The sequence below is a fragment of the Hyla sarda genome, chromosome 7, assembly GCF_029499605.1.
Source record: "Hyla sarda isolate aHylSar1 chromosome 7, aHylSar1.hap1, whole genome shotgun sequence".
Lineage (NCBI taxonomy): Eukaryota > Metazoa > Chordata > Amphibia > Anura > Hylidae > Hyla > Hyla sarda.
In genome coordinates this window covers 128735903-128760300 of record NC_079195.1, presented here as the reverse complement: position 1 = coordinate 128760300, position 24398 = coordinate 128735903, and the positions used below count along the sequence as shown (strand labels likewise).

The following is a 24398-nucleotide window of genomic DNA, read 5'->3' as shown; positions in this document are numbered from 1 at the left end:
CTCAAACTTATCCCCTATCCTTAGGATAGGGGATAAGTTGTTCACCACTGGGTCACCACTGGACTACTCATTTAAGTGCTTTGTACTAATGGGCTTCTAATGTATTTTTTCAACCAAACCAATGAGAACCAAAAGAGTAATTTGGCTGCTAGAAAAGTTTCCTAGTGGTGAGTTTTTAGGAGCTCAATTCCCTTCAAAGGAACAAGTACTTTTCATTTTTATTTACCATCACAAGGAAATGAAAAAAAACCTTTTTGGGTGCTGCTAAATCTACCAATACTAAACTACAGGAAGTGTGAAGGAAAGCAAATATCCCTGTTAAGACGGAGGAGAAAATAAGTTCTGGTATACAGAAGCTGTACAAAGAATACCAAAATCTGGGTGAAGAGAAAGTGAGAAACACGAATAAAGCAAATGTGAAATGGGGAATTTGGAAAGTGTATCCCAAGAAGATAAAGAAAGCGTATCCCAAGAAGATAAAGAATTTCTTAGGTCACAAAGAGAAGATCGTATGAGTTTGTCAATTAGTGGAGTAGACAAGGTTTTTTCCTTGAAAATAAGAACTGTGGGGGAGATTTATCAAAACCTGTCCAGAGGAAAAGTTGCTGAGTTGCCCATTGCAACCAATCAGATCACTTCTTCCATTTTTAACAAGGCCTCTGCAAAATGAAAGAAGCGATCTGATTGGTTGCTTCAGGCAAAGTAGCAACTTTTCCTCTAGACAGGTTTTGATAAATCTGCCCTTAAGTGTACAAAAGACAAAAATGATTAATATAAGAATAAACATTACAAAGCTATCACTGAAATCAATAAGACAGTTATACTGGAAGACTCGTCTCCATCATCATCAGCACCTAGTGACGAAGAGGCAGAGTTTTCGCCTCCAGCAACTATAAAATTACGTTTACGTAAACCTCTTGATTAGACACTCACGTCTACTTGGGATTGAGAACAGCCATGTGATTGCTCTTAAGGTGGTCAATAATATGGCAGAAAGAAGAAATGCTCTGATAAAAAAAAAAAAAGTTTAATGAATCGGTCAGGGGCGAACAACAAAAACAATTCTTGTTGAGGGTAGTCATGCATCACAGAAAAGTCGTAACCAAGCGAACAAAAGAAGGGATTGCATTGTTCAACATTGATTAATATAACACCTGTTTTTCATATTATACTAACTATTAATCTTAGTGTCTAGTTTTAATATTATTTTAACTTTGATTTCTAGTTTTCCCAATAAAAGTAATTAACATTGAAAAATGTTATTTATTGCCAACTTTTACAAAACTGATCAAAGTGTGCAACCTCTAAATATAATCAAATCTTCTTGAAATTTGTCATATATATATATTGTATCATTGAGACTCTGGGCATAAGCAAAGTCTGCAAAAATTTAACATTTTATTTTTTGCCTTACAAAATGAAACACCTTAACCTGTATGCATAATATTATGTGTTAATGTGTAATATTTAAAATACCTTTTGATCTATGTATTGCTCTGATGAGTCTGTATTATTCTGGGAGGTCGGGGGGGGGGGGGGGGGAGGGCATTTTCCCTGGTGCGTGATGAGCTCCTTCCCTCTCCCCTGTTATGAGGTCTGCACAAACATTTTTCCATTTGCAAAGTTTTCTACCTAAATGTGTGCTTTTTATAACCCTAAAGCAGCCATGTGGAACCTATATGGTGCATATACACAAGAAATAGGTTTATAAAATGTTGTATATATAAGTAAGCACTATTCCTTTTAAAAATATATTTAAAAAAATAGTGAGGGATATATATCTTATATACTGTTACAGCATAAAAGACCATGTGCATATGTAAAAGCAAAAACTGAAGACTGTATCTGTCTCAGTATAATATCCAAACACACCTATATATGAAAAAAAACTAACAGGTAAATGTTCGTGATAGATAAAATTGGCAAAAATCAACTGCACAAATCGAGGAATCAATTCACACTGTCACTGGTATTTCTTTGTGCGTTAAATATGGTACTTGAGGATGATGGAACATTTTTCACAATCCTTTGTTGTAAGTCCTTCAGTATCCAGAAGTCTATATGTGTATAGATGATTATCCATGATGCAAGAAGGGGGAATAGCGGGAGACTGCCCGGCTGGGGGCGTCTCTATCGCGCTACACGCTGCTGAGAAGCTGCCTCGTTGACTATTCTTTCCAACGCGTTTCAGAAACTTAGATCGGTTTCCTTTTTCTGGGAACAGCCGAAGGAAACAGATCTAAATTTCTGAAACACGTCTCCTGCTACTCCCCCTTCTTGCATCGGGGATTATAACCATTTATACACACACAGACTTCTGAATACTGGAAGACTTATAACAAAGGATCGTAAAAGCATATGTCCTACTTTTATATAAATCTGTTGCAAAGTGAAAACCACAGGCCGAAACTCTTGAGTTTCACTCTAAGATGACTTCTGACACAGTTTGGTCATGCTTGTTCCTTCAGAAACCAAAAGAGAAGTGTAATTCACAGACAAGAACAAATGAGCATTTTTACAGACAGATGACTAAGCAGTGTTTCTCAATAAGCAGCATCTGAGCCAGCTTTATAGAGGTGCTGAACTCAAGCACAAAGACTATCAGGGTTCTACAACTGTGTATATGTATGTATATGTGTGTAATATATATACATATATACACAGTGACTTGCAAAAGTATTCACCCCCTGACTTTTTTTGTATTTTGGTACATTACAGCCTTAAGTTCAATGTTTTGTTAATCTGAATTTTATGTGATGTATCAGAACACAATAGTCTAAGTTGGTGAAGTGAAATGAGAAAAATATAAATAAAACTATTGTTTAGAAATAGAAAACAGAAAATTGCCATGTGTGTATGTATTCACCCCCTTTGTTAGGAAGACCATAAAAAGCTCTGGTGCAGCCAGTTACCTTCAGAAGTCACATAATTAGTGAAATTATGTCCACCTGTGTGCAAGCTTAGTGTCACATGATCTGTCGTTACATATACACTTTTTTGAAAGGCCCCCGGACGTTGCAACACCTAAGCAAGAGGCATCAGTAACCAAACACTGCCAAGAAGACCAAGGAAATCTCCAAACAAATAAGGGACAATGTTGTTGAGAAGTACAAGTCAGGGTTAGGTTATTATCCTGTTAAGGACCCAGGGCGTACCTGTATGCCGAGTCCGCTCCCGATCTATAACGCCGCGTCTAAAATGAAAGTGAAACCATGCCGGTTAGCTCAGGGAGCTGTTCGGGATAGCCACGGGGAAATCGCGGCATCCCGAACAGCTTACAGGACAGCTGGAGGGTCCCTACCTGCCTCCTCGCTGTCCGATCGCCGAATGACTGCTCAGTGCCTGAGATCCAGGCATGAGCAGTCAAGCGGCAGAATAATCGATCTTTTTATTCACTTTTTTTTTTCACTTTTTTTTTTTTTGCAGTGTTATAGCTCCCATAGGGACCTATAGCACTGCACACACTGATCTTTCACATTGATCACTGGTTTCTCAAAAGATACCAGTGATCAATGTGAAAGATCAGTGTGTGCAGTGTTATAGGTCCCTATGGGACCTATAACACTGCAAAATAAAAAGTGGAAAAAAAAAGTGAATAAAGATCATTTAACCTCTCCCCTATTAAAAGTTTGAATCACCCCTCTTTTCCCATAAAAAAAAAAGTCAGTGTAAATAAACATATATGGTATTGCCGCGTGCGGAAATGTCCGAATTATAAAAATATATCCTTAATTAAACCGCACGGTCAATGGCGTGCGCGCAAAAAAAATTACAAAGTCCAAAATAGTGCATTTTTGGTCACTTTTTATATCATGAAAAACTGAATAAAAAGCGATCAATAAGTCCTATCAATGCAAAAATGGTAACGATAAAAACTTCAGATCACGGAGCAAAAAATGAGCCCTCACACCGCCCCATAGGCAGAAAAATAAAAAAGTTATAGGGGTCAGAAGATGACAATTTTAAACTTATACATTTTCCTGCAAGTAGATATGATTTTTTCTAGAAGTCCGACAAAATCAAACCTACAGAATTAGGGTATCATTTTATTCGTATGGACCTACAGAATAAATAGGTGTCATTTTTACCAAAAATTTACTGTGTAGAAACAGAAGCCCCCAAAATGGCTTTTTTTTTCCAATTTTGTCTCACAATGATTTTTTTTTTCGGTTTCGCTGTAGATTTTTGGGTAAAATGACTGTCACTGCAAAGTAGAATTGGTGGTGCAAATAATAAGTCATCATATGGATTTTTAGGTGCAAAATTTAAAGAGTTATGATTTTTTAAATGTAAGGAGGAAAAAAACAAAAATGGAAAAACTCTGGGTCCTTAAGGGGTTAATACAGGGATATTCGTTTAAAGGGAAACATGTAAATGTGTTGGAATGGCCAAGTCAAAGCCCAGATCTCAATCCAATCGAAAATCTGTGGTCAGAGTTAAAGATTGCTGTTCACAAGCACAAACCATCCAACTTGAAGGAGATGGAACAGTTTTGCAAGGAGGAATGGGCAAAAATCCCATTGGTAAGATGCGGCAAGCTCATAGAGACTTATCCAAAGTGACCTGGAGCTGTGATTGCCGCAAAAAGTGGCCCTACAATTACTTAGGGGGGTGAATAGTTATGCACATTGAGGGACATTTACTAATCTTTTACTATGTAGTCTGGTTTTTACCCTGTTTTTTTCTACTTCATTTTTGACTATGTGCGACAAATTTGCTAAATTGTCACAACCTTAATAAGTTTGGCGCACGTAGGCAAAAGAGGGAAATTTACTTCACGTAGTAGAAAAAATAGTCTGTTCCTTTTTCCTGCTGTCTGAATAGGTTTGGCTGCTAGGTTTCCTTCTGGATCTTTTGTTTTTGAGGATTTTTTTGCTTTTCCACCACATCTAAATAATTCAAATTATTGTGTTTTTATTGAGAGTTCCTGAGAGCAGATTGGGGAAAACTTTAGAGAGTGCATTTGTGATAAAGTACAGGAAAGGTTTAAAACCCTGATACCAACATATTTGGCCCTGAACGCCTTTCAAAAAGAGTAATGGACGTTTTCCTACTACCTAGGTAGGCTGGGTAAGCTAAGAATTACCTTGGGTACATTTAGTCGAGTTTTTTGCTTAGTGCAACTTTTTTGCGACTGTCGCACGTAGTAAATACGTGACCACTGCAAGTCAAATTTGGAAACCTGCTTAAATAATGCGGGAAACTGAAAAATGCACTTCTTGATCTCCAGAACAAAAGTCGCACGGGAAAACCCGTAGGCGCAGTAGCGACAATTTTGCGACAAAAATAGTAGGAAAAATCTGACTAAAAGGCTTAGTAAATGTCCCTCATTGACTTTTTCTGTTATTTTGTCCTATTTTTTTGTTTCACAATAAATAAATAAAAAATGCATCTTCAAAGTTGTGGGTATGTTCTGTAAATAAAATTATCTAAATCCTCAAACAATCCATGTTAATTCCAGGTTGTGAGGCACCAAAATACGAAAAAAGTGAAGGGGGGTGAAAGGCACTGTGTGTGTAATTATATATATATATATATATATATATATATATATATATATATATATACACTGTACATAAGGCAAAATAACATCAATACTGTCGCCATTGTAGCTTGTATAAATGTGAGCGTACCACTAGGACAGGCACTTCGTATATTGCCATATCATAGCTTAAATGGATTGATTGGTTGGTTGAACATCCTTGTTTTACTCCATTGAAATATGGCATCCATGCATACAGTGCATAAGTGGAACAGGTCAACCTGAGCAAGCAACTCTCAGATGGTAGTTGCTAGTGGCTGCATAAGCAACTATTATCTGCCCTCCCCCCCCCAAGGTGTCAGTAAGGCTGCTTTGCACAGCATTATCTTTGTAGTGTGGCTTCATTGTGCCAATTACTTCACTACTATGACACACACCACTGTCTGCATTATCCCTGTGTATGAGGAAAACCAAAGTAAGTTTTTCAGGTTCTGCACCTCCTGCTGAAAAGTCATGATGAAGTGGGCCCTGTTCCAAGTATTGCTATGGGGTCCCAGTTCTGTCAGGTTTCAGTTTTTTACCATGTATAATTAAGAAGTACATTATACGTTCACCTATGGAAATACTGGCAAGACAGAGCATTACACCACGGTGAACTGGGTTTTACAGTTGTCAGTTTCCAGGGAACCCCTTACCACTACTTTCTTACTGCATTCTCTCACTTTTGGAGGACATAACTCTAATATTACACCTGATAAGAAATATGCAGGAGAGGAATGTGTTTACATGTAAAAATGTAGAAAACAGTAGTTCATTTATCTTAGAACAGGTGTACAGTCTTTCAATAAAATAGGATTTAGTATTTTTTTTTTTTTTGCTGAATTTCAATAAATATTCTCAAATTAATATATTTTTTTCTGTAATTGACTCCTCTTCATCAAATTATTCTTTTGAGTCCTAGAGCTTTACTGGGGAGTAGAGGGAGAAACCCGCTGTAGTTCATTTTGTTGTCAGTAGATGGCATTACACTGCTTCTCTGCTAAAAATATACAGTGTGAAGAGCGAGGGAACTGAATCTTTGTAACGTTTTGCACTTTTGAATTCATACTTGTCTCACTTCAGTGATAATAATGAACTGCTCAGATATAATTGTATGACTCATTATACACTGCTCAAAAAAATTAAAGGAACACTTAAAGGAGAACTTCGGGATTGAAAAATGTATCCCCTATCCTAAGGATAGGGGATAAGTTTCAGATCGCGGGGGGTCCGACCGCTGGGCCCCCCCCCCGCAATCTCCCGTACTGGGCCTCGGCTCTCTGGTTAGAGAAGGCGTGTTGACCACCGCACGAAGCAGTGGCCGACACGCCCCCTCCATACACTGCTATGGGAGAGCCGGAAATTGCCGAAGGCAGTGCTTCGGCTCTCCCATAGCAGTAAATGGAGGGTGCGTGTCAGCTGCCGCCTCGTGCGGTAGTCGACACGCGCTCTCTATGCAGAGAGCTGCGGCCCCGTATGGGAGATCGTGGGGGCCCCAGCGGTCGGACCCCCCGCAATCTGAAACTTATCCCCTATCCTTAGGAAAGGGGATACATTTTTCAATCCCATAGTTCTCCATTAACCTGTTGGGGACCATGGACTATGGATATGCCCTTGCTTCCTGGTACTTAAGGACAAAGGGCAGACCTGTACGCCCATGGGAATTTCAATCCCTGCCGCTAGCCGGACGGGGATTGGAACAGGATGCCTGCTAAAGTCATTCAGCAGGCATCCCGTGCAAATGCCTGGGGGGGGCATCAATTCAGATCGGAGATTCTGGGCTGATCGGGTCTCTGTTGAGCCGATAGCACAGAAAATAGGGTTGATCGGAGCTGTCAGAGACAGCCCCGATCATCCTAAAGGATTGGAGCGAGGTGGCAAGGGTGCCACCTCTTCCTATCCCCCTGCGATTGACTGAGCAGGACTAATCGGTGAATTGCAGGGCATGGGCGGGGGTGAACGTTCATTTCCCCCACTCTGCCCGCCCCTGGATGTCGGCGCAGAGCAGGGAAGATGGCGGCAATGTGCAGGGGGCCTGTGGATGCAGCGGGGACTGCCGGCGCCGGTTACCTGGCTTCACGCGGGGGCCATGGACCGGCGGCTGACAGGAGGCACAGGCAAGTGGAGGCAGTGGCGGCGGTTTCCCAAATGCAGTAGTGAAGATTGCCCAAACTGTCCAGGCATGCTGGGAGTTGTAGTTCTGTAACATCAGTTTGGGGACCAAGTGGTCTCAAAATTGTTCTCCTTCAGTTGTTGCATAACTACAACTCCCAACATGCCCTTCAGCTGTCTGGGCATGCTGGGAGTTGTATTTAGTATTGCAACAGCTGGAGGCACACTGGTTGGGAAACACTGAGTTAGGAAACAGACAGTAGTGCGGAAACACTGCGGTAGTCTGTTACCTAACTTGGTGTTTCCCAATCCAAACCAGTGTTCCTCAAGCTGTTGCATAACTACAACTCCCAGCATGCATGGTCTGTCAGTGCATGCTGGAAGTTGTAGTTTTGTGTACAGGGTACATTCACATGGGCAGGGGTTTACAGCAAGCTTCCCGCTTTAAGTTTTGAGATGCGGCAAATTTTCCGCTGCAGCGGGAAACTACCCGTAAACCCCGGCCCGTGTGCATGTACTCTAAAAACACTACACTAACCCTAAATAAAGAGTAAAACACTGCATATACACTATACCCTTACACTGTCACCCCCACATAAAAAGGAAAAACATCTTGTACGTCAGTTTTTCCAAAACTGAGCCTCCAGCTGTTGCAAAATAACATCTCCCAGTATTACCGGACAGCCTTTGACTGTCCAGGCATGTGGTGAGTTTTGCAACAGCTGAAGGCACCCTGTTTGGGGAAAACTGACGTACAGTATTTTTGGTGGAGGTGGCAAGTGAAACGCTTGCATCCAGGTACACCCCTATGAAAATCCCCAATTTAGGCCTCAAATGCGCATGGCGCGCTCTCACTTCAGAGCCCTGTCTTATTTCAAGGCAACAGTTTAGGGCAACATATGGGGTATCTCCCCTACAAATTTTAAGGGGCTTTTACCCCTTATGAAAAGGTAAAGTTGGGATCTACACCAGCCTGTTAGTGTAAAAAAAATTTTTTTTTTACACTAACATGCTTGTGTTGCCCCATACTTTTCATTTTCATAAGAGGGAAAAGGAAATTAAAGACCCACAAAATTTTAAACACAATTTCTCCTTAGTACGGAAATACCCCATATGTGGACGTAAAATGCTCTGCGGGCGCACAACAAGGCTCAGGAGTGAGAGTGCACCATGTACATTTGAGGCCTAAACTGGTGATTTGCACAGATGTGACTGCTGGTTACAGCGGTTCTGACATAAACACAAAAAAAATAATTACCCACATGTGACCCCATTTTGGAAACTACACCCCTCACGGAACGTAACAAGGGGTATAGTGAGCCTTAACACCCCACAGGTGGCTGACAGATTTTTGAAACAGTGGTCCGTGAAAATGAAAAATTTAATGTCAAACGCCAGTGGGGTGTAAATGCTCACTGCACCCCAGGGGTGTGGAAATTTAAAAAAAAAACTACTTGTCCAAGGGACTAAAACGGAACACAATCTACTTGTCCCTCAATAAAATCTACTTGTCCTGGTAGATGAAATAATTTCAACCAAAATAGTCTGATCCCCCCACTAGACCACCAGGGATGGATATAAGATCCTTTAGACACTGCTGACAGCGATGATCTAATGGGTTAATAGGTGATCGCAGCATGTCAGGATATTAGCGGCCGGAGAGCTGTAGATCCTTTTACACCAGAGCCAAGCCCAGAAAAGTCTAGATGTAACTTTTCGATCACCTTATAAAAAATTTCTCATATGAAGTGACCAAAAATTAGCAATACTGGACTATTATTTACATTTACACCGTTCACCGTACGGTTTAATTAACATTATATTTTAATAGTCTGGACATTTCCACATGTAGCGATACCACTTATGTTTATTTTTGTACATTATTTTTATTTAAAGAAAATTGGACACTTTTATTAGGAAAGGGGCTTATTCACATGTATACGTACTTAAAATATTTTAATCACTATTTTTCAGTCTCAATAGGGACTTATGTGTTACTGGGGGGGGGGGTGTCTGCTTCTCCAGTTTATGTGGTGCATTTTGTGTCAGAAAATGCTGGAAGTTGCATTTAGTTACTAGATAACTACAACTCCCAGCATGCCCTGATACAGCCTATGGTTCTGTGGGTGTTGCAGCATGTTGCACTGTATAGTACAGTTAAGGTTATTGTGGGACATGCTGGGAGTTGTAGTTTTGGTTTGTGTCAGCTGCAGAGCCATAGGATGTGTCAAGGAATACTGGGAATTGCAGTTAGTAACTACACCACCCAGCATGCCCTGATGTAGCCTATGGCTCTGCAGCTGACCCGAACCAAAACTACAACTCCCAGCATGTTGCACTTTATAGTTCTACAGTTTAGGTTATGGTCCAACATGCTGGGAGTTGTAGTTTTGGTTCGGGTGTGTTTGTGTGCATCCGTGGGGCTCTTGGTCGTCGGCTGAGTATGAAGGGGGCGGGATTCTGGGGGTGCAATTTAGTGCGGATGCCACTAAAAATAAATAAAATTAGATGGCACAACTGCCCTAATGCCCGACGTGACAGTCCGCTCCTATACAAAACATTCATGCATACACATATCATACATGCACCAGCCACTGCCCCCATATCATACATACACACACCCCCGCCACTGCCCCCCCCACATTATACATTACATACACACATACTACATATACACCATGATCACCCTACATATACACCATACATATGCACACATCATACATACACCTGCCGCTGCCCACCCCACATCATACATCACATACACACACATCACACATTACATACACATCACATAGACAGACATCATACACACATCACACATAGACATCATACACACATACACTCACACCATACATATGCACACATCATACATACACCTGCCGCTGCCCACCCCACATCATACATCACATACATACACATCACACTTAGACATTATACACACACATCATACATTACATACACATCACACATAGACATCATACACACATCATACATTACATACACATCACACATAGACATCATACACACATACACTCACACCATACATATCCACCAGTGTTTCCCAACCAGGGTGCCTCCAGCTGTTGCAAAACTACAACTCCCAGCATGCCCAGGGCATGCTGGGAGTTGTAGTTTTGCAACAGCTGGAGGCACCCTAGTTGGGAAACACTGATATACACCATACATATGCACACATCATACATACACCTGCCGCTGCCCCCCCATCATACATACACTCACACCATTCATATACAACCACCCTTCCTGCCGCCGCCTGTATTCTCGGTCTCCTCACCTGATCCGGCCATGAATGGACATCAGAGCTGTAGTCCCGGCCGGTGTGAGGTGAGATTTCCGTCCTCCCCCTCCCCCTTCCCCCCCCCTGCTCTGTGTTTTCCCCGTGCAAACAAGCAACCTCCCTGTGGTGGATTAGGTCCTGTGGAGACAGATCAGGGGGAAGGGGAGGGATAGAGCTGTGTGCAGGGGATGGAGCTGTGCACGGAGCTGTCTACATCCTTTCTCTCACCCTGCTGTGTCTTCTGAGCTGCGTCCTTCATCCTCCGGGAGGGGAGATAAGGGGGCTCTGCAGTCAGCTGGAGGCCGCCGCCCCCTCCATACACTCTGAGCCCGGTGTGAGGTGGAGACTTCCATCGGCTCCTGCGCCTCACACCGACATTAAAGAAAAATAAGGGGGAAGTCGCTCTGTCCCTGCTAGCCCGATACAGGGCTAAATCTATAAACAATTCACCTGCCTGGCACCCAAAACTACTTGTCCCGGGCGTCGGGCTATAGGATTTCCACATCCCTGCACCCCTTGTTATGTTCTATCAGGGGTGTAGTTTCCCAAATAGTTTGCCATGCAGGGTGTTTTTTTGCTGTTCTGGCACCATGGGGGCTTCCTAAAATGTAATATGCCCCCCCCCCCAAAAAAAAACAAAAAAAACATTTCAGCAACATTTTCTTTCCAAAAGCCCAATGTCGCCCCCTCCCTTTTGAGCCCTCTAGTGCACCTGCAGATCACTTTACATCCACATATGAGGTATTTCTTTACTTGAGAGAAATGGGGTTTAAAATTTTGGGGGTGCATTTTCACCTATTACCCCTTTTGGGGTAACATCAACATTTTAGTAAAAAAAATTAAAATTTTCATTTTCACGTCCAACTTCAACGCAAAGTCGTCAAACACCTGTGGGGTGTTAAGGCTCACTGTACCACTTGTTACATTCCTCAAGGGGTGTAGTTTCCCAAGTAGTACACCATGTGGGGTGTTTTTCGCTATTCTGGCACCATAGGGGCTTCCTAAATGCGACATGCCCCCCAAAAACCATTTCAGCAAAATTATCTCTCCAAAATCCCATTGTCGCTCCTTCTCTTCTGAGCCCTCTAGTGCGCCCACAAAGCACTTTACATCCAAATAGGAGATATTTCCTTACTCGAGAGAAATTGGGTTACATATTTTGTGGTGCTTTTTCTCCTTTTGCCCCTTTTAAAAATAAAAAATATGGGTCTACAAGAACATTTTAGTGTAAAAAATGAAGATTTTGAATTTCCGCCTCCACTTTGCTGCTGTTCCTGTAAAACACCTAAAGGGTTAACAAACTTTCTGAATGCCATTTTGAATATGTTCAGGGTGCAGTTTTCATAATGGGGTCCATTATGGGGTATTTCAAACATAAAGACCCTCAAATTCATTTCAAAACTGAACTGGTCCCTGAAAAAGTCAGATTTTTAAATTTACTTGAAAAATTGGAAAATTGCTGCTATACTTTTTGAAGCAATCTGGTGTCTTCAAAAAGTAAAAACATGTCAACTTTATGATGCCAACATGAAGTAGACATATTGTATATGAGAATCAATATATAATTTATTTGGTATGTCTATTTTCCTTACAAGCAGAGAGCTTCAAAGTTATAAAAAATGTGAAATGTTAAAATTTTTCATGAAATTTTGAAATTTTTCACCAAGAAATGATGCAAATATCGACGAAAATATACCACTTACATAAAGTAGAATATGTCCCCAAAAAAACTCTCTCTGAATCAAATTCATAAGTACAAGCATCCCAGAGTTATTAATGCTTAAAGTGATAGTGGTCAGAATTGCAAAAAATGCTATGGTCCTTAGGGTCAAAATGGGCTCGGTCCCCAAGGGGTTAAACACAATGTAACTCCAAGTCAATCACACTTCTGTGAAATCACACTGTCCACTCAGAAAGAATCCCGGATTGACAATCAATTTCACATGCTGTTGTGCAAATGGAACAGAAAACAAGTAGAAATTATCAGCAGTTAGCAAGACAACCCCAATAAAGGAGTGGTTCTGCAGGGGGTGACCACAGACCACTTCTCAGTTCTTTATGCTTCCTGGCTGATGTTTTGGTCACTTTTGAATGCTGGCAGTGCTTTTACTCTAGTGGTAGCATGAGGTCTACAACTCACAAGTGGCTCATCCAGGATGGCACATCAATGCCAGCTGTGGCAAGAAGGTTTGTTGTGTCTGTCAGCGTAGTGTCCAGAGCATGGAGGTGCTTCCAGGAGACGGGCCACTACATTAGGCAAGGAGGCAAAAACCCAGCAAGGAGGACCAGGAAGAGCCCTGCCAGAGCCCTGCAAAGTGACCTCCAGCAGGCCAAATGTGTATATGTCCACTCAAACGGTCAGAAACAGACTCCATGAGGGTGGTATGAGGGCCCGACGTCCATAGGTGGGGTTTTGGCATGCAGGATGTTTGGCATTTGCCAGAGATCACCAAGATTGGCAAATTTGCCACTGGCACCCTATGCTCTTCTCAAATGAAAGCAGGTTCACACTGAGCACATGTGACAGATTTGACGGAGTCTGGAGACGCCGCGAAGAATGTTCTGCTGCCTGCAGCATCCTCCAGCATGACCGGTTTGGCAGTGGGTCAGTAATAGTGGGGGGTGGCATTTCTTTGGGGGGCAGCACAGCCCTCCATGTGCTTGCCAGAGGTAGCCTGACTGCCATTAGGTACCGAGATAAGATCCTCAAGCCCCTTGTGAGACCATATGCTGCTGTGGTTAACCCTGGGTTCCTCCTAATGCAAGACATTGCTAGACCTCATGTGACTGGAGTGTGTCAGCAGTTCCTGCAAGAGGAAGGCATTGATGCTATGGACTGGCCCGTGCTGTTCCCAAGACCTGAATCCGATTGAGCTCATCTGGTATATCATGTCTCACTCCATCCACCAACGCCACGTTGCACCACAGACTGTCCAGGAGTTTTAGTCCAGGTCTGGGAGGACATCCCTCAGGAGACCATCCGCCACCTCATCAGGAGCATGCCCAGGTGTTGAAGGGAGGTCATATGGCCACATGGAGGCCACACACACTACTGAGCCTCATTTTGACTTGTTTTAAGGACACTATATCAAAGTTGGATCAGCTTGTAGTGGGGTTTTCCACTTTGATTTTGAGTTTGACTCCATAGCCAGATCTCCATGGGTTGATAAATTTGATTTCCATTGGTAATTTTGTGTGATTTTGTTGTCAGCATATTCAACTATAGAACCTATATAGATGCACCAAACTGACACAGTATTATGAATAAATATAAATCTTTATTATAATCAGATAAGATAAAACATGATAAAAAATCAGCAGCAGTTAGAAAGAAAACGACTCCGAACACAGATATTAGATAATGTCCAATAGGCACATGGAATGGCACATAAGTATAGGTATACAATACTCAATGAAAAGTGGACTTAAAAGCAAGCCACAATATATATATATATATATATAAAGGATACACCTAAAGATGCCTCAGTAAACCCAGTACACTAATGTAAACAAAAAGGACATATAAAGAAGTATAGCTAGTATAGTGTCATTTGCCCAGTGCTATCGGCAGTATGAATACAGGGAGACAAGGATGTTGACCATACATATCTAAGGGGAAACAAACCACCTCGGTAAAAGTTGGAGCATCGGTTGTCCCTGAAAAAAGTTTTATTAAACATATAAGACTGTCCATGCACCTAGCCAACTGACACCCAGCTATACTTACAAAGGTCAGGAGCCTACCCCTACGTCGTTTCGCTCACTCGCTTCCTCAGGGAGTGTCATATGGAGGGTAAACGGAAGTTTATATACATGATATAGTTACATAGTTAGTACGGTCGAAAAAAGACATATGTCCATCAAGTTCAACCAGGGAATTAAAGGGTAGGGGTGTGGCGCGATATTGGGGAAGGGATGAGATTTTATCAAACAAGTTCTATATGAATTAAATACCTGGTACAGCTGTGCGCGCTGTAAGCGTGGCATGTAATGGTCTGCGCCATCTTGTTTTCAACCGCGCATGCGCACGGCACCACCAGAGTGCGTACATGTTGACGTCACCACGATGGTAGCGGGCGCACGCGCAGTGAACACAAGAAGCTAAAGCTGGTAAGGGAAAATCCAACGCATGCGCAGACAGGTAGTTAAGCTGCGCGTGCGTGGAGAAGGTAAGCCCGTATTCAACGGGCCCATATAACCTAGTAGTGGTAATATGGGGAGCGCTATATTAAGAACATAGACAACACAGACCACATGTAGTGATGACAAGAATGTGCAGAGTGCTCGTGCCCAAAATAAAATAAAGTGATCATGCTCGTGAAGACGTGAAACGTAATGAAAAACACAGAGTAAGATGTAGTAGTAATATCACATGATGAGGAATAAATTTATAAAAAATGACACATAAATATATAATAAATAAAGTGCATATGTGCATATGCAAATAAGTGAATGTAAGTGTATCCATGTTGGGTGTACTTATTCATATATATGTGTAAAATGAATAGGTGAATAATGAAGTGTATTACAAAAATATTTATAGTAATAAATAATCACAATGTGGTATTGAATCGATGCATATAGTCCCGCGCTGAACTCAAAATCATTTCATTTCAGGTACCTGGCACTTCATTTCAGGTACCTGGCATGTCTGCGGATTTTGAGTTCAGCGCGGGACTATATGCATCGATTCAATACCACATTGTGATTATTTATTACTATAAATATTTTTGTAATACACTTCATTATTCACCTATTCATTTTACACATATATATAAATAAGTACACCCAACATGGATACACTTACATGCACTTATTTGCATATGCACATATGCACTTTATTTATTATATATTTATGTGTCATTTTTTATAAATTTATTCCTCATCATGTGATATTACTACTACATCTTACTCTGTGTTTTTCATTACGTTTCACGTCTTCACGAGCATGATCACTTTATTTTATTTTGGGCACGAGCACTCTGCACATTCTTGTCATCACTACATGTGGTCTGTGTTGTCTATGTTCTTAATATAGCGCTCCCCATATTACCACTACTAGGTTATATGCGCCCGTTGAATACGGGCTTACCTTCTCCACGCACGCGCAGCTTATCTACCTGTCTGCGCATGCGTTGGATTTTCCCTTACCAGCTTTAGCTTCTTGTGTTCACTGCGCGTGCGCCCGCTACCATCGTGGTGAAGTCAACATGTACGCACTCCGGTGGTGCCGTGCGCATGCGCGGTTGAAAACAAGATGGCGCAGACCATTACATGCCACGCTTACAGCGCGCACAGCTGTACCAGGTATTTAATTCATATAGAACTTGTTTGATTGGTCGATATCATGTATATAAACTTCCGTTTACCCTCCATATGACACTCCCTGAGGAAGCGAGTGAGCGAAACGACGTAGGGGTAGGCTCCTGACCTTTGTAAGTATAGCTGGGTGTCAGTTGGCTAGGTGCATGGACAGTCTGATATGTTTAATAAAACTTTTTTCAGGGACAACCGATGCTCCAACTTTTACCGAGGTGGTTTGTTTCCCCTCAGATATGTATGGTCAACATCCTTGTCTCCCTGTATTCATACTGCCGATAGCACTGGGCAAATGACACTATACTAGCTATACTTCTTTATATGTCCTTTTTGTTTACATTAGTGTACTGGGTTTACTGAGGCATCTTTAGGTGTATCCTTTATATATATATATATATATATATATATATATATATATATATATATATATGTATTGTGGCTTGCTTTTAAGTCCACTTTTATTGAGTATTGTATACCTATACTTATGTGCCATTCCATGTGCCTATTGGACATTATCTAATATCTGTGTTCGGAGTCATTTTCTTTCTAACTGCTGCAGATTTTTTTATCATGTTTTATCTTATCTGATTATAATAAAGATTTATATTTATTCATAATACTGTGTCAGTTTGGTGCATCTATATAGGTTCTCTAGTATTTTTGGGCACCGAACAGTGGTCTATACCTTGTTTGTTTTTGGCCTCAATTTATTGGTTTATATAGCATATTCAACTATGTAAAGAGGAAAGTATTTCATATAATTTAGTTCATTCATTCAGATCTAGGATGTGTTATCTTAGTCTTCCCTTAATTTTTTTGAGCAGTGTACATATTTTGCTTTTAACTCTCAATGGTCAGGGTATGTTTACACCTAGCAGCTACAATGGGACTTCTGCCCTGTCATACAGTTTTACCACATATATGCATGATTTTTAAATTGATTCTCCGGATCCAAATACAGTGGCTTAGTATGGTGGAACAAGGAAACATCCATTTTCTGTCAGCCATTCTGGGGTCACAAAGAGTGGTGGTGTCCAGATATAATGCATGGACATAAAGGGGTTGTCTGATGATACAGATCCTTTTTTTTTTTTTTAAAGTCCTCATTTGTGTGTTTGAGGTGGGGGGGGGGGGGGAGGTGTGGTTAGGTTACCTATCTGCTTGATTCGCTGTCATTCAAGTGGAGTCTGTGTTATTGCTGAATTTTACTTAGGTCCCGCTTAGCCAACCACATTCTTTTTTTTTAAAGTTTTTTATTTTGCCATTTTCAAACTGTTAATACAACAACTCACTGGGAGTACAACAATAATACAATCCACCACGGGAAGTGAACACAGCAGAAGGGGGAATACGAAGCAGAGCGTACTGGGTCCTTTCAGGAGTATAGTCAGCATAGCATGTCTTCGTAAATAGGCATCTCTGTAAGGCTTCAAGGCAGTAAGGCAGTGTCTGCTCCATCATCCCCGAGGAAGCACACAGCCCTCAAGGAACAAACAAAAACATACACATCCCACACACACTCCAGTGCCCCCACCACTTTCAACAGAGCTTCTACTCAAGGAACATTAATCTGAGCCAACCACTCTGCCCAGGGAACCAGCAGAATCTGCCAGCAAAAGCCATGGCATCCAAATCCTATCACATTTCTTCAGGCTTTTCCAACTAATATACATAGCCTGATAATGGGGCACACCAGATTAATCCACCGTGAAAGTGGAGAGGAATCCTTCCAAGCCATTACCATCACTTTACATGCACAGAATAGGAGAAAGCGAAAGAGAATGCGATGATGAGCATCCGACAACACATCGTTAATAAGTCCCAATAAACAAACCAAAGGGGTCAGAAGAAAGGGGAACTCCAGTTAATCAACCAAGAATGTCATGACTTCCCGCCAAAAGGGGGCTATACACGGACACGACCACACCGCATGTAAAAGCGTACTCACAACAGAGATCGGAGGGTGACCCTTATACGTTTCAATCATTCGGGGGTATAGTAAAGTGGCAGAACAAATCTAGCACTAATAACGGTGTGATAATACGTCTTTTCTACTTCCTTCCGGTGCTCAGGGAACAGGTCACGAACATCCGCCACCCACCTCTCATACGCCAAACCAAAGGGACTAGGACCCACAGATTGTAACAAAGCATATGCTTGTGTGAGGGGTTTACCTAGATCAGTAGTGCCCAATAGCAGTTCCACTTCATTAAAGGTAGGCGTAATCACCAGGGAGCCAAACTGCAATTGGACCGCATGTCTCAGTTGGAGATACCTAAAAAAGGCACTCCTGGGAACATTATAGTGAGTCTGCATCTCAGGGAAGGAGAAGAAGGACAGGTCTTCTCCAAACAGGTGAATCGCACATTTTACCCCAGTAGCCAGCTCCCTGAAACCTGTAAAAGTGAGACAGATTGGGATTCCCCCACAAGGGTGACCTGGGGGAGTTCACAGGTTAAGGAAAACGCCCCAACACCCTGGACCATACTGCTGCCATGGTATTAATAGGCAGCAGATAAGAGGAGGAGGAAGTGTACCTATAAAGGGAATTATTAAGGGTTTCATAAGAGCACCAGCAAGGGCAGTGCCTACATTGGATAGATCCAGGTTGATCCAGCACGCTGCATACACCAACTGTGAGGCAAGAAAGTAGTTAAATATATCGGGAACAGCCAAGCCGCCCCTGGACTTAGGTGCCTGGGGCAGAGCCCTACCGTGGTTTGTTTTGCAAGTAGAAGGATCTCAGAAGTGTCCCCAAGCGCTTATAATATTTTTGAGGGAGGGATAAGGGAGACCGGTGAAACGGGTAGAGGAATTTAGGAAAGTAGATAATCTTAAATATATTTATCCTACCCGCTAAGAAGAGATGCCCAGGACCTCAACCTATCTTCAGTGCTACTTGAGAGAGGGTCCAAATTAAGCGGAAGGTAGGTTGGCAGAGAGGCGGAGACACTAACACCCAGGTATTTAAACCTATCCACCCACTGAAGACCTCCAGGCCGAGCAGGAACTTTGTGGGCCAACCACATTTTGAGGTGGGTCACTACTATGACCAGTGATCTGGCTGAGTGGGCATTTCCTGTGTCCATCGACACGGAGACCAGAATGTGGAGATCAGCAAGGACACAGGAACTGTGGGAATGGTGTCTGTAAGGGTGAGGTCAGTTCTATAGTACTTTCCATCATGTTAACTGACCCCTCTTGTTGTAGCCATGTTTTATCTTATATATCTAAGATCACAGTTTGGTAAGCTCCGTAAGTACTTCTATTCACTGCACGCTATTTTACTTCCTTAGACATTGCTGGTATCTATTGTAGAATGCGAAGGTGATTCCATTTTTTTTTAACATTAAAGGAATTCATAATATTTTCCTCTGATCTGTGGAAGTACATATAATGTACTTACATAGTTACATAGTTACATAGTTAGTACGGTCGAAAAAAGACATATGTCCATCAAGTTCAACCAAGGAATTAAGGGGTAGGGGTGTGGCGCGATATTGGGGACGGGATGAGATTTTATATTTCTTCATAAGCATTAATCTTATTTTGTTCCAGGAATGTATCTAATCCTGTTTTAAAGCTGTTAATTGTTCCTGCTGTGACCAGTTCCTGAGGTAGACTGTTCCATAAGTTCACAGTTCTCATGGTAAAGAAGGCGTGTCGCCCCTTGAGACTAAACTTTTTCTTCTCCAGACGGAGGGAGTGCCGGGGGACGAGGGGGCACTTACTGTAGAGAAGCCGGGATGCTCAGCTATTATACATTGTTTTGTGTCAAATTTGGGATTTGTGTATTTGCTGTGAAGAAGAAAATAGCGTTTAGTGAACATTCTGTAAGTGTGGTGATTCCATCATCTTTGCTTGTGGTTTTATGAAAGCTGGAGGCAGATCATACATTATCCACCATTCTCAATAAGTGATACTCACAGCTCCCCTGTGCCCCTCCCTACACAATGACATTTACACAGGTCACAGAGCTCTTTCCCGTAGAGGCCAGCTCCAGGAAACTGGTTCCAGTGGTCCATGTGGCTGCTTTAAAACATATCTCTGAATGCTGTTAACATCAGCTTAGGGAAGAAGGTGGCCCTCATAATTATGTTTATAAAATAGAATTAAAAAATATTAAAACGTGACATATAGGTACCTTGTTGTGATTAGTAAAAGAATATAGTTAATACTTTCCTTTTAAAATGTACTATGATTAAGAAAAACCTGGAATTCTTCAGACATTTAGTATTTGTTGCTTCAAGAGGAGGTGTACGATTTTAAAGATGTGTAATTTAATATATGCCTTTTATTGAGCTTACTAGTTGTTGAATGTTAGTTTCTTCATTCCGTTTTGCATGGTTCGCAACTTTAGCTGATGAATGAAAATATGAGTGATTTGTTGTTTGTAACAGATAATGGATACATGTTTCTTTTGTGTTTATACATATCATATTTGAATAACTTTTATATATTTTTTAAAAGCTATTACTTGAATTTGCTTGAAGAGAGACCAGACATTTCACAAGGTGAAGGTTCTGAGGAGACAGTCGAAGCTACTTCAACCAAGACAAATTCTCCACCAATACTTCCCATCCTGAATAAAGTCAAATTGCTGGCTGCATGCTTGTTTTACACATTTTTCATAAGTATCATCATTTTTCCAACCATCTCTGCTGGAATTGAGTCTGTCGACAAATATTCAGGTAGTGTTTGGACTAATAAGTACTTCACTCCCCTGACATGTTTCCTGACATATAACTTTGCTGACTGGAGCGGCCGGCAGATCACTACATGGGTACAAAGCCCAGGACATAACAGCAAGATGCTGCCAATACTGGTTTTCCTTCGAACCTTTTTTATCCCCCTATTTATGTTCTGTAACTACCAGCCCAGAAAACATATTTACCAAGTTTTCTTCCAGAGTGATGTCTATCCAATCATTTTTATCACTCTGCTTGGATTCAGCAATGGTTACTTAGGAACACTTGCCATGGTGTATGGTCCTAAGGTGGTCCCCAAGGAATTGAGCGAAGGCACTGCAATTGTAATGTCTTTCTTTTTAGGGCTAGGGTTAGCGATAGGTTCTGCTTTCTCCTCACTCGTTCACTTAATTTGAACAAAATGTTATAACATTATTCGGTATAGTTTTTATCTAGAGACTTTGAAATGAAACACAGTCAGTTCTAAAAAAAACTTCTAAAGTTTTTAAAGGTTTATTTGTTCACTTGTTTGTTTTACTTAAGGATCAAATAGTCCAATCATATAAGGCATTAAAGAGAATACTTTTTCCTTTGAAGCAAAGCAGTTGCCATTCTATGATGCTTTGAAGACAAGTATAGTATGAAGACAGGTCTGCTCTCCTATTAACACAATGGCACAAAAGTATATTTTGTCATTTGGCATAGTAATACAGCAAACCAACATATAGAGAGTCCACTGCATTTATAAGTTGAGCAGTGTTCTTGTTACCAGAGATTTATTGGCTGCCATGTAGCAATATTTACAGTCATTGCTAGGGTGCAGTGACTATATGAAATATACTAGACTTATAACTATCCCCTTCTATTTAATCAATGACTCCTATATGCCAATTATGTTGTACTATTTAGGCTTAGAGCAAACCTGTCTTCATACTATTCTGCATTTAAACGAAGCAGCATAGTCCAATGACAGATATTCTTCAATTTTGCTTTTGCAAAGGTATTACTGTGTTGTTCTTATTGTTAAAGCTGACCAATTTGTTGGTTGGATTTTATACAGTAACACCACTAGATGTGGTGCTTTATCAAATCTGCTGGAAACAGATCCCTGTGTTTTTGGTTACAGTATATTTACGGTATATTTAGAACTCAAACACTTTTGAATTGAAGTTAAATCTGTTTCATGTCTTGTTTAATTGTAGAAACTAACAATTGTGCATGTTTTAATAAATTTCATGTAAACATAGCACAGGATAGGATGCTTATATGGACATCCTAAATGGGGCACCATGGGATGGTGAGATCCCAAAAATAAAACTAAGCTAATTTTTTCGTCAGATGGGTACAGTTAGAACGGTACAAAATTTGTATGGTTTTTGTTACTTTGTTTTACTACTTTAAACTAAATTACAAACTTAATGGGGTACTTCAGGGAAAAAAAATTATATATGCTCCAAAGCCACCACAATATGTTTCCTGTAAACCACCCTACCTGATATGCATGGTTCCTGTGGCTCTGTTGTCTTTTCTGGCTGCTTGATATTCTTTGCCATCCTTCTCTCCCCTTGCCTACATCTCCCAGCAATCATTGCAGCTCTGCCCTATCAGCACCTATCCTCCTGCTCTGAGCAGCAGAGTAAGATTCAGTGTCTGATTGGCTGAGGCAGCACTAAAGAGAGCATGACTCATCAGTGCAGTGCAGAAGCCATATGGTCTGTCTTTCTCAGGAGCCTTGGAACTGCTTTCCGAGAAGGATTTGGACAAAGACAGAGTGGATGGCTGGATGATGTCATTCCCTCACTTTAAGTGATAACTAAAGAGGGGAAACTGCTCTATATTTCTACTGAATTATTGATTTTTAGACAATTCAATGGGTTGATGAGAGGGAAAGGATGGGATATGGGTTTAGTTCTCCGGAGTACCCCTTAAAAAAAATTGTTTTAAATGCCATATTCTGACCCATGTAAATTTTTTTTTTTTCATTCTATAAAGATGTTAGGCTTTTTTTTTTGTTTGTCTGTTTTTTAATCTGAAAAATGAGAAAGGGCATGATTTAAATGTTTATTATGAAAGGGGTTCATGTTTTTTTTTAAAACCACATTATGAATTATTTGTTTACACTTTTTTTTCGTTCCTCTATGGGATTTGTATGAGCAATTATTTCATTGAATATACACCTTAATTGTCCCATTCCGTAATTATTCATCAGGGGTAATCAAGGGGTTAATGGATTCTATGGAGTTTCTGTCATGTAGCACTACTTTGGCCAGAATTTTCATTAGCATGCTTTGTTCCCAATGGAATAAAAGGTAGGTAGTATCAAGCTTTAGTACATGATCAGTAAGCAAACCAAAACAAGGAAAACACGTACTACACACAAATACAGCAGACAGAAAAGAAAGAAAAAAATAGTTGGATTGCCAGAATAATATGTCCTATAATTTTGACCCCTACTTAGGACAGGCAAAAGCACAGAATATTATCTTGGATTCAGATTCCCTTGGACATGCAAGTCCCATGAACATTTACATTTTTTTTTAATTTTTTTATTTTTTTATTTTTTTTAAATGCATTTTTTTCCCCACATTTTAGTTTGTTAATTGTATGAGTAACTTAATGCCTCTTGACCTCTGGGGTTACATCCTGGATCATTAGGAAAAGGGGGGTGATTTATCAAAACCTGTGTAGAGGAAAAGTGGTGCAGATGACTATAACAGTCAGATCCCTTCTTTCTTTCTTTTTTAAAAAGTCCTCTGAAAAATAAAAAAAGCAATCTGGGTCCTATGGGCAACTGCATCACTCTAACTCTAGACAGGTTTTGATAAATCTTCCCATTAATCTTTTGACACTTCCTCCATTTTTTTGTGTACTCAATAATTTGTTTAATTCCTTCTTAAATTTAAGGTATGCTGCTTATATTCCTTTATTACAGATATAAATTGAACTATGTAGTCATGATGTCCAAGCATTTATTACATATGATCTTGGGAAGGTCATATGACCGAAAAGGCTTGCCAACTGTTTTGAAAATTGTTTTCCAAGCTGCTTGGGAATATTTAAATTTGTACTCTATTAGAGATGAGTGAAGTTACAGTGATTCGATTCGTCACAAACTTCTCGGCTCGGCAGTTGCTGCCTTTAGCCTGCATAAATTAGTTCAGCTTTCCGGTGCTCCGTTGAGCACTAGATGCTCTCCTAGGACTGTGTTCACCTTTTCCAGCCCACTGGAGCACCTGAAAGCTGAAATAATTTATGCAGGCTAAAGTCAGCAACTGCAGAGCCGAGAAGTTTGTGACAAATCGAATCACTGTAGCTTCGCTCATCTCTATACTCTATGCACTGCTTGGTTCAACCAGGTCCCATTTTTCTGCTGTTTTTTTTTTTATTAATTTTTTTTTATGGTGATTTACTCTACCACACTTACGTAACTTCTGGTGTAAAGAAAATAAATGCAGTTGGT

General features: G+C 40.8%; 1 protein-coding gene across 1 annotated transcript in view; it reads left to right on the top strand.

The window, feature by feature from the left end:
• The window catches only part of SLC29A3 (solute carrier family 29 member 3), a 62069-nt gene extending 37912 nt beyond the window's left edge, over positions 1 to 24157 (top strand). The window contains exon 6 of the mRNA XM_056530721.1: positions 20721 to 24157. Coding sequence (XP_056386696.1) covers positions 20721 to 21354 — 634 coding nt within the window. The 3' untranslated portion in view covers positions 21355 to 24157. The remainder of the gene's footprint in view (positions 1 to 20720) is intronic.
• The last annotated feature ends 241 nt before the right edge of the window (positions 24158 to 24398 follow it).